This window comes from Drosophila tropicalis, unplaced genomic scaffold (assembly GCF_018151085.1).
Source record: "Drosophila tropicalis isolate 14030-0801.00 unplaced genomic scaffold, ASM1815108v1 contig_527, whole genome shotgun sequence".
Taxonomy (NCBI): Eukaryota; Metazoa; Arthropoda; class Insecta; order Diptera; family Drosophilidae; genus Drosophila; species Drosophila tropicalis.
Window position 1 is genome coordinate 3415265 of NW_027172999.1, and position 12365 is coordinate 3427629.

At 35.8% G+C, this 12365-nt stretch overlaps 1 protein-coding gene across 1 annotated transcript in view; it reads left to right on the forward strand.

Annotated features, from left to right (window-relative positions):
• Positions 1-1293, forward strand: part of LOC137574942 (prolyl endopeptidase-like) — a 144637-nt gene extending 143344 nt beyond the window's left edge. The window contains 1 exon segment of the mRNA XM_068287372.1: positions 757-1293. Within this exon segment, the coding sequence (XP_068143473.1) occupies positions 757-1156 (400 nt within the window). The 3' untranslated portion in view covers positions 1157-1293.
• The last annotated feature ends 11072 nt before the right edge of the window (positions 1294-12365 follow it).

Here is a 12365-nt window from a genome sequence, read left to right on the forward strand (position 1 = left end):
GCTTTTACCCGATATCGATTACATATCGATACAAGCGAACTCGATAACAATTTCATGGTAATTATACACTGCAACTCGATAATTATCTTACTGCACTAACAATATGGAATACAAATCAAATTTCTTATATGCTAACAATAATAATGCATTTCGTTCAGAAACAGATATAGTGGTAAAAATTTAAACAATTAAAAAAAAGAAACTGTTTTTTTTTAAATAATGCCGAATATATTTAATTAAATCTAATCTATTAAATCCATGTGAATTCGTTTGTAAAAAAAAAAAACAAAAATCTTGATTAAATTTATTTATAAATCTCGCCGTTTCATTACAAATTCAACCAGAAGTTTAAGCGGTATATTAAAATCATTTAAGTCGTTTCTACGATCCGATGAAGTAAACATATTCTTGATCAGCAAATTCGATTTAGCCAAACCCGTACGTGTCCGTTTGTAAGAACCTTTATATCTCAAAGACTACATATATGAAGTATATAGTATGGACAGGTATTAAAATATATATTTTATTTAAATCAAACTGTTCAATTTAGCCGAATCGAGGTCAATGTACCAACAAAGGCAACACACAAAAAGGTGAACAGGTTGCAGAGTTTGATTATATTGAAATGAAATTATATTTTGATTTGTTTTATTTAAATTAAACAGTTGTTTCACTTGTATAATATAGCAAAGTGAGTGCGACGACCTTCTTGCTTTTTCTTCTTTAATATACTAATTTGCTTTGTTATATTGACAGGGTTATGGATATGCTACGCTTTCACAAATTTACGATTGGGCATGCCTGGTGCTCAGATTATGGTAATCCATCCCAAAAAACACACTTCGAAAATCTGTATAAGCTATCCCCACTACATAATGTGCATACACCAGAAAGTTTTGAAATGGAGTATCCGGCTACACTGGTTTTAACAGCTGATCACGACGATCGTGTCAGTCCCTTACATTCATTAAAATTTATCGCTGCATTGCATGATGCAGTTCGTGACTCAAAATTCCAAACCAATCCGCTCTTACTTCGTGTTTATCAAAAAGCGGGTCATGGAGCCGGTAAACCCACATCAAAAAGAATTGAAGAGGCAGCAGACATTCTTACATTTTTATTAAAAAGTCTAAATGTTGACACTGTTAATCTATAATACAATTTTTCATATAGTTTATTATTAAATATATTTGTAATAATGACTTACTTTTATAAACAAAGTCATGTTCACATATTTAGGAAATTAGATGTTAAAATTATTGATCTGTCAGAAAATATAGCATCAGTTGGAAATTTGTTGTTTGCTTTTGTATTTATTAACACCATTTATTATTTATTCCCGTCGGATTAAAGAATTGACTAATTGAATAGCGTTCTAAAAAGATGTATAATAATAATGTTCCATATAATAGTTAATTTGAAATTGTTTCGCTTAACAATAATGTTCTTAATGGAATGCGAAAGTAAGAAGAGTAGATTTAGAAGATTTCTAAAGAAACCAAGTTAGAAGATTTCTGACGAAATCCTAAGAGTTGTAAATTTGCGCCTGTCTCAGCATTTTGTAAAAAAAATGCAGTTTTTCGTGTTCTCTTTTCCTCCTGTAGTGTGAACAAAAGCGATGACCAAAAAATTGTGAAAAAGTATCATAAGGTTTTCCAGTTACAATAATTTTCAGCCAACGTTCAGTTTTACGAACAAAATAAGTAAATGAGACATCTATCCTTTGCCTTGCTTTCACTTGTGGTTATATATGTGGGCCCACGTTGTCCCTCGCAAATAAAGTAAAAATTTATACGGCAATAGTGGTACCAACATTCACATATGCCCTTCCTATTTGTGGCTCTGCAGCCACATATACTGTAAAAAAGGTCCAAACCATGTAGAACAAAGCGCCTCGTCGCATTACAGGAGCAGAATAGTACGTTCGAAACTCAATTCTCCACCATGACGTGGGCCTACCCACGATAGCTGAACTCCGAATCCCTAAGCCAATGGTTTGGCCGTCAACATCTTTAGCATCTGCATATTTTGGACAGACGACCAACACCGATTGCTCGATAACATTGACTCAATTTATAAAGCTCATATTCGTTGTAAAAGATATCTGAAGCTAAGACAACACCAATAAAACATAAACAACAACAAAAATAATATTATTAATGGATTTTTGTTAAAAATTTGGAATTTACAGCCAGTCAAAGTCACAGTATCGACAGTAAAGAAACATGTATGTATATGCAGTCAAATTTTTAGTAAAAAGCGATCTTCGTCCACTATTATACCTACTTTCCATGAGACATCCATCTTCAAAATTAAAAAGTAAAAAGTGGAATATTTAAAATTTTTTTTGAAATTAATTTATTTAGGTCCAAGGAGATTTGTTCTATCTACTTTTTAAATATGATATCTCGTGAATGACCGCCTCTGGCCTTGACCGCAAAATGTGCCCTTTTTTCGGCATTTCGCATCACTTTGCCCAATGTTTCGGCCGATATGGCAGCAATTTCTTGTCGGATATTGTCTTTCAGAGCAGCCAGGGTCCTTGGTTTACCAGTGTATCAGAAGGCTGTAATGTAATTTTCATATAGCAACGGTGTAGTGTTCTTATGATAAGGCCTTCACTGTATGGTGCGGTTTACCATAGAAGCATATTCAATTTATCCATAAGTACACACACGCGCAGTGTAGGCCATTAACATATTCATTTTTTTTTCTCGCGATTAAATACTTTTCCATAATTCTTAAATTCATTATCGTATCACCTGGGAATGATCTCTTAAAAACGATGCCTATTGTAGTGTCCGGGCAATTACCCATTCCAATGGATATTGCCGATAGTTCTAAAAGTATCGAGGGACCCGTAAACAAGTTGACTGCTGCAGTGGGTGACTTGTCCAACGTTACTGCCGCGGCTGACGCTTCGGGACCGCGGCCTCTCGTTGGCATACCACCAAAGAAACATATATTTGTTTCTAGGCTAGACCCTGTTGTCACATCTGATGATGTAATAGCCTATATTCGGAAGAAAGTTAACGTCTCGAATATTGCGGTGGAAAATTTTAAAATTTCTTATTCTCGGGACATTTTGTCCTTTAAAATTAGTATTTCTGCCAATATCTTTGACACTATATGTCGAGAAGACTTCTGGCCGAAACATATAATAGTTAAGGAATATACTGTAAAGAAGAAAAATCGGCTACCGATTCGCATGCCAACAACAACAAATAATACTATTCCTGCCTGCATCTGCTGGTGTGTCAAACAACTAGTTTCGTCCCTTAACCTAGGTTACCAGAACGTTAGAGGACTGAATACTAAACTTCCTAATCTCTATGTAGATAGTCTTTCTTTTGAACATAACATTCTAGCTTTTGCAGAGACGTGGCTAAAACCTGATATTGCTGATGCATCGGTTTTTTCCACAATCTTTTCTATATTCATTTCTATATTCATTTCTATATTCGTTTTGTATATTCTATTGATGCTGCTTTATCATCTGAAATGATTCAATTTTCAAGTTCCTAGGAGATTGAGTTTGTCGGTGTGAAAGTAAATTTTAAATCTTTTAATGCTTTTATTACCTGTTCCTATATTCCACCATTGTCAGACATGGTGGTATTTAGATGCAATTCAGTTTATCTCCTCTTTAGTTTCCAGTCAAGACATTGTCATAGTTGTAGGTGATTTTAACTTACACGCTTTAGCATGGTCACCTACAGATGAATGTACCTTGTTGTCACATGACTTTATTGATGGCCTTCTTGGCTTATCTTTATCCCCAAAGTCTTAAATTCTAATGGAAAATCGTTAGATCTTATTTTTGTATTGGATTCTTCTTATTGTAATGTGTCTAGAATTGAACCATTTGTTCTTCCCGAAGACAAATTTCATTTTACATTAAATTTAAAAATTGATCTGCCTTTGCTTTCACCATTACTTGGTTCAAATGATTTACCTCTAACTAGGTGCTTTCGTAAGACTGATTTTGCCAGCCTTAATGAAAACATTATTACTACCGATTGGTCTTATCTGTACAATTGTAGAGATATGAACTCAGCTGTTCGTTTTTTCTATGATACTCTGAATTCCTTCTTTGATATTTGTGCGCCTCTTGGTAGGCTGGAGCGGTTTAACAAACCTCCCTGGTTCTCTCAAAAGTTATCCAATTTGAAAAATGTGAAGACTCGATTTTATAAGAAGTTTCAAAAAACACGTGGTTTATCAGATTACGCTCTGTATACAGTCGCTCGGTCAAAATTCATGATGCTTAATACACAATGCTATAAGAATTATCTTCGGTTTTCTTCGGACCCTAAACAATTTTATAATTTTGTTAATTCTAAACGTAAGACCTCTGTGCACCCATCTTATTTGTTTTTTAAATGTAATAAAGCGAGCACTGTTCAGGCAATTGCCGATATGTTTTCGAGTTTTTTCAAAACAAACTATTCCTAACCGGAATATCTACCAAGTCCGTATCCTTATCAATTAAAAAAGGCTAATTGCATTTTCAATCCAGTGATTGATGAAAGTTCTCTTCTTAGCGAACTTAAACCAGTTAAACCCGTTTGTTCTCCGGGCCAGATGGTCTTCCTGTATGTGTACTCAGGTTCTGTGCAAACACATTATGTAAACCCATTTTAAAATTGTTTCTATTGTCTGTCGAATCTTCCTCTATTTCATCTATTTGGAAAGAGTCGTATATCATTCCTCTGCATAAAAATGGCAAAAAGTCCGAACCCTCTAACTATAGGGGTATCTCAAAATTGTCCGCTATTCCGAAAGCTTTTGAGAAAATTATAACTTCTCAATTGCAACATTTTTGCAGCTCTATTATTTCGCCATCCCAACATGGTTTTGTGAAACGTAGATCTACAACCACTAACCTTTTAGAATTTACATCAGTAATTATCAAGGGGTTTAAAAATGGTAAACAAACTGATGTAATATATACTGACAAAGCAAAGCCTTTGATTCCGTTAATCATACCCTATTACTTTCTAAGCTGAGCGACATTGGGTTTCCACCCCTTTTCCTTTCTTGGGTTCGTGAATATTTAACAAATAGAAAACAGAAGGTACTTTTTAAGTCTTCTTTTTCCGCTTCCATTCCTGTGACTTCTGGTGTACCTCAAGGTAGTCATCTTGGCCCTCTGCTCTTCACACTATTCATTAACGATCTTCCATCAGTCATTGTTCATTCGCGTGTGCTTATGTATGCTGACGATGTCAAGCTTTGTCTTACTCATAAAAATACAGATTCATTTAGTCGGCTACAAGCTGATCTTAAAAACTTTCAATCCTGGTGCCAGTTTAATCTACTAAATCTTAACACTACCAAATGTAAGGTAATGACTTTTTTTCGTAACTCTTCTCAACTGGTCACTTTTTTTCTAAACAATAGTCCTTTAGAACGTCTAAATTATATGAATGATTTGTGCGTACTAATGGACCATAAATTAAATTTTAACACCCATATCTCCACCACGGTCGCAAAGGCCATAAGTGTTCTGGGTTTCATTAAAAGATGGTCAAAAGAATTTGACGACCCCTATACAACTAAAGTTCTTTTTACTTCACTGGTCCGTCCTATTTTAGTGTATGGATCTTGCATTTGGTCACCTCAATATGAGTCGCACCAGATTAGACTTGAATCCGTTCAAAAGCAGTTCTTGCTATTTGGTCTTCGTGGCTTAAGCTGGGATCGCAATGTCAATTTGCCTTCATATTCTAGTAGACTTCTCTTGATTAACCTTCCGTCCCTAACTAACCGTAGAATTATGCTTGGTGTCATTTTTATGCACAAGCTCCAAATTGGTGATATCGACTCGCCTGAGTTATTAGCTCAGGTAAATCTGTCGGTACCATGTAGACGGAGTAGACATCCTTTGATACCTTTATCCCTTAGTCGTTGTTCTTCTAACTATGCCATGCATGAACCTTTTAGGGTCCTTTGCTCTGATTACAACCTTCTATTCTCTGTAATCAGCTCAGAGTTTTCTATTAATATGCTTAAAACATCTATCCTATCCCATTTAGTTAATAGATAGCTATAGTATTATTTGTTTGTCTGTTTTTTCTATTGTGTATTTGTCCACGCGATTCGTGCCCTGCGTTATACGGCTGCACCCCTCGGTCGGTCGGGTGGGAGGTGGGCAGTTATCTGCTTGAGCTCGCGCGTAAAAAAAAAAAAAAAAAAAAAAATGAAGTAATCCAAAAACTGTCAACAATCTTTAAGGGTGAATCAGTAGATCTCTTAACAGCAAAAGTTAAAAACTTGCAAAGAAATCCCAATAACTGTGTTTCATACACAAAAGAGATTACTAAATTGACTGAAAAATCCCAATAACTGTGTTTCATACACAAAAGATATTACTGAATTGACCGACGCCCTTAAAGGCCCATATATTTCGGATGGTCTTCCAAACGACCAAGCCATAAAATACACAACCAAAGTTGCGGTAAATGTTGGTAAGCCATACTACAATACCCATACCAGAGGCGTTCGAGCCCTAACAGGGATGAAAAACCTCAATACCCCTCAGAATTCTTAATAAAAGAAAAACACACCCTTGAAGTCATAATAACACTTTGATGTAGAATTAAATTCGCGTAAGGCATAAATTTTATAAATTCAGCAATTGAATAATGTTAGGGCTCGAACGCCTCTGGTATTGGTATTTTGGTTATTTGAGTTCTGTCTGTTATTATGATATCCACCTCCACGACCGCCTCTTTGGTGGCGTGAATAATTTCTGCCTCGTTGGCCTCTGTGGGTATTGTTGTTGTTCCAGTTTGAATTGTTTCGATGATAACTTTCCAACACCCAGTGTAGGTATCCTTGGTATTGATTTTATTTAAAAATACAACTTCTTGACTATCAAACTGACGCAGATTGGTTAATATTGAGACCAGACGACTGGCATGAACAAATAATTGTGCCGAAATGATGTAAGCAAGAACACGGGTTCAGTACCTGCAAGTTCAGAAGTGATTCTACTTATCCAAATAGAAAACAATGCATCAAAAATTTGTATATCAACTCAAGCGCTAGAAACAGTTGTCTTCATTGCCAATACAGCAGCAAATAGTGAACAAACTTATGTAAGGTTCATTAATACAAACGATAATGTCGTTACCCTTTTAAATCCGAAAATTAGATCAGAAAATCACAATGATTATAACCTAATAATATCCAGCAGCAAAATTTCCAATGATAATAATAACGAGAAACTTGAAAAACTTTCAAAACTTCCCATCATTTGTAAAAGAAAAACTAAATGAATTATGCAAAAAATATATAGACATATTTGCACTAAAATCAGATAAAATATCTACAAATAATTTCTATAAACAAAAATTTACGTATATTCAAAATAAAAAAATTCCACACACACATAAAATAGAAACTTCCAAACATATAGACAAATTAATTAGAGATGACGTAATAGAACCTTCAGCATCCGAATACAACAGTCCAATACTGCTAGTACCAAAGAAATCTCTTCCGGGGACAAATGATAAAAGATGGCGTTTAGTGGTGGATTTCAGAAGCTTATATAAAAAATTAATTGCAGACAAATTTCCCTTGCCAAGAATAGATAATATTCTTGATCAATTAGGCGGAGAAAAATATTTTTCTTGTCTTGACCTTATATCAGATTTTCACCAAATTGAATTAGATGAAGACTCTAGAGATTTAACGTCCTTTTCCACAGATAAAGGCTCATATCGATTTAAAAGATTACCATACGGTATAAAAATAGCACCGAATTCATTCCAACGAATGATGACCTTAGCTTTCTCCTCACTACAACCATCTTAAGCCTTTTTATACATGCATGATTTAGTTGTATTAGGCTGTTCTGAAAAACATATGTTCCAAAATTTGACTGATGTTTTCGACATATGCCGAAAATATTATTTAAAACTACATCCCGACAAATGTACATTTTTCAGTCATGAAGTAACATAATTAGGTCACAAGTGTACAGACAAATGTATTCTTCCCGACGATAGCAAGTTCAAAGTTATCCAAGACTATCCAACTCCAAAAGATCCAAATGAAGTAAAGAGATTTGTTGCATTTTGTAACTATTATGTACCAAACTTTTCTCGATACGGACGCGTATTGACAAATTTATGTAAAAAGAATGTCGAATTCATTTGGAGTGATGAATGTGATTTTGCATTTCAGCATCCAAAAGCAGCACTAATTAATCCACCAATACTACAGTAGCAATGCTCAATCAAGAATAAGACAATCAACAATTACCGATAGCATTTGCATCCCGCTGTTGAGGATCTAAAAGGAAAAGAAAACTACGCAGCCGATGCATTGTCTCGTATAAATTTTAATGATATGAAATCAATCCAGCTTCAGGCTCAAAATATACTTCGAGTAACCACACAATTACAAAGTAATGAACAAAGCAAGCACCCAGTCTTGACTGGGAATTTTTACGAAATTCGATAAAATAAAAATAATTCTGGGAAAGAAAATAATTTACACGTTTGACCATGCTATTAATGAAAGAATCGATTTAGATCAATTTCTTTCACAGCTTGAAAAAAGTAGCTGATAGCTTTGGTCTGATAAGGTAAAAATTGTCGATAGACGACAATTTATTTAATAGCTGCAGCATTACAGACTTCAAAGTCATAATCGCCGTTTTCCGATATTAATCTTCCGGAGAACAGGCGAAAGGCAAGGTTTGACTTGAAGTGATTTATTGGGGCCGCAAGCCCGGTATTTATAGGGAAGCATTTACATTGGTCTTATGGCTAGTGTCCTTAATGGTACTTAAAGCTCAACATTATGCTTAAGTTGTAATCACTTATAATCTATCCCTAAAAGTATGTGGCCTAATGCTATCCCTAAGAGTATACTACACAAAATTCCCGTCGGAACGTCTTGGTCGTTGTCTGGACAGATGACTGGTATTACCAACACTACCAGACGATATAAATTTGGCATATAATCGACGTACAGTGTTGTCTCCAGGCGATGTTTTCACTTTATTTTTATTTTTCCACGCACGTTTAGTTAACACAATTGAGGAGTTATTTTGAATGTACAGCTAAACAATTCCAGGATGGACTCTGACAAACATTACTTCACTGTAGAGACATATTGTTTCTCTCAATTTTTATTTTTGCTTAGTTTGTTTACGCACTCGCTGGTGTGGTTTGCTTGACACCCTTGTGTTTTATTTGCATAATTTGCCAAATTAATTTTTTTTCCGTGATTAATGTTTGGTGCATTTTTATTTTAATGTTTCTGTTTTTTTCTCTGTCGTCATTACTTCTGCAGTTGCTCCCCGCATCGCCCCCATCATACCATCAGTGCTAGTGGCTTTGTTGTTGTCTCTGCTTTGTGCTTGTGCTCAGCTTCTCTCCCGCGTAATCACTTTTGTAAGGCCGCCTCTCAAAGCTCGGCTTATAACTGTTCTTGCACTCTCTGTTGTGCTGTGCACTCTAGCTGTCTCCTTGTTTTATTTGTAATTATTGATTTTCTATCGATAATTATCTTAGTGCTGTGTTTTTTCTTATATATTTTTGCCTTGTGTTTCTTTTGACTTTTCAATGGCTTGTTGTCCACCTAATTGCAAGCATTCTGATCGTTTTGATGACCAGTATAGAGCAATATCTTGTTGGCTCTGCGATAATCTTATTCACTTAAAATGTGCTGGCCTCAATGGCCGCGACTACGACAAATTTTCTGGTTTGTCTGTGTCTAAGCCTGAGCTTGGCTTAATGCGCTGGATTTGCCCATCTTGTGCCAGCCAGCAACTTGATTTTAGACGTATGTACAGTGTTAAAGTTTCTTTCTTTTAACAAACTGGCCAAAAAGCTGTCTAATGAGTATGAATCTAGCGTACATTTATTGTCGCAACTCAAGTTCGTTCCACCTTCTGAGAAGTTGCCCAAGAAATGTACCCTTGAGTTGCCTCATAAGCAGTCGCCAGCTCTCTCTATTACTTCGTCTCCCATTTTACTTTCGCCTACACCATCTTCTTGTCCCTCTTTATGCTCTTCTTTTCAAGTGGAAGTACCCATTACAAGTCCTGGTGTACCTCAATCTATCCCTCACGGGAACTCTGATCAATCACAGGATTTGCGCCCAATAAGTGCTCCCCTCCGTTGCCTGTCTAATTTCCTAATTCATCTTCTGCTTCAAAAATCTAATAATTTCTAGTCTTTGCATTCATTATCAAAATGTAAGAGGACTTCTTACCAAGCTCTCGAAACTGTTCTGTGACAGCCAAACCTTTTCGGCTGACATATTAGCTTTTTCTGAAACTTGGCTCAACTCCTCTGTTTTGAATAACGAAATTTTTCGTAATAACTTTATTTCTTATAGGCTTGATCGTGTTGGTCGTCGATAGAGTACTCATTGCTGTCAACTCAAATCTGTGTTCCATTGATCTGCCCTTAGGTGTTGAGTTTACTTGCGTCGTTACATGTTCCAACATTAGCTTATATATTTCTTGTTCATATATTCCTCCAGCTTCTGATATCATGTATTACATGAACCATGCTGATGATTTGCAAACTATTTTGGGTCGTCTTAAAGATTGTGATTTCCTTATATGTAGTATTAGGTGATTTTAACTTGGCTAATGTTTCTTGGCTGGTTGATGATAATCTCTCTTTTTTAATTCCTTCATCTCAACATGTTTTTCTTGATGGCCTACTTGAATGTCCGCTATATCAGTTGAATTCCTTCCTTAACTCTTTTAAAAAGAATCCCCGATCTTGTTTTTGTCTACGATCCCACTATTAGTTCCGTATCTCAAACACACCCCCTTGTAAAGCCTGAAGATCCTTATCACCCTCATTGAAGTTACTATTTCTTACAATTCCGTTACTAATTAATTTAATACCATCTCAGTTTTTTGTCGAAGATCTTTTCGTAAAACAAATTTCAGTCTTCTTAACAACCTTGTTTCCTCTTTTAGCGTACGTTGACGATACTATGCGCAGTACGTTCATGTGGCCCCCTACGACACCAGGACAAAGCCTGTTACGCGCGACCCCAAGCAGATAACTGCCCACCTCCCACCCGACCGACCGAGGGGTGCAGGCACGGCACGAATCGCGTGGACAAATACACAATAGAAAAAACAGACAAACAAATAATACTATAGCTATCTATTAACTAAATGGGATAGGATAGATGTTTTAAGTATATTAATAGAAAACTCTGAGCCGATTACAGAGAATGGAAGGTTGTAATCAGAGCAAAGGACCCTAAAAGGTTCATGCATGGCATAGTTAGAAGAACAACGACTAAGGGATAAAGGTATCAAGGGATGTCTACTCCGTCTACATGGTACCGACAGATTTACCTGAGCTAATAACTCAGGCGAGGACGGAAGGTTAATCAAGAGAAGTCTACTAGAATATGAAGGCAAATTGACATTGCGATCCCAGCTTAAGCCACGAAGACCAAATAGCAAGAACTGCTTTTGAACGGATTCAAGTCTAATCTGGTGCGACTCATATTGAGGTGACCAAATGCAAGATCCATACAATAAAAAAGGACGGACCAGTGAAGTAAAAAGAACTTTAGTTGTATAGGGGTCGTCAAATTCTTTTGACCATCTTTTAATGAAACCCAGAACACTCATGGCCTTTGCGACCGTGGTTGAAATATGGGTGTTAAAATTTAATTTATGGTCCATTAGTACGCACAAATCATTCATATAATTTAGACGTTCTAAAGGACTATTGTTTAGAAAATAAGTGACCAGTTGAGAAGGGTTACGAAAAAAAGTCATTACCTTACATTTGGTAGTGTTAAGATTTAATAGATTAAACTGGCACCAGGATTGAAACTTTTTAAGATGAGCTTGTAGCCGACTAAATGAATCTGTATCTTTATAAGTGAGACAAAGCTTGACATCGTCAGCATACATAAGCACGCGCGAATGAACAATGACAGATGAAAGATCGTTAATGAATAATGTGAAAAGCAGAGGGCCAAGATGACTACTTTGAGGTACATCAGAAGTCACAGAAATGGAATTTGAAGAAGAAGACTTAAAAAGTACCTTCTGCTTTCTATTTGTTAAATATTCTCGAACCCAAGAAAGGAAAAGAAGTGGAAACCCAATGTCGTTCAGTTTAGAAAGTAATATAGTATGATTAACAGAATCAAAGTCTTTGCTGAAGTCCGTGTATATGACATCAGTTTGTTTAGCATTTTTGAACCCCTTGATAATTACACAGGTAAATTCTAAAAGGTTAGTGGTTGTAAATCTACGTTTCACAAACCCATGTTGGGATGGCGAAATAAAAGAGCTACAAAAATGTTGCAATTGAGAAGTTATAATTTTCTCAAAAACTTTCGGAATAGCAAAA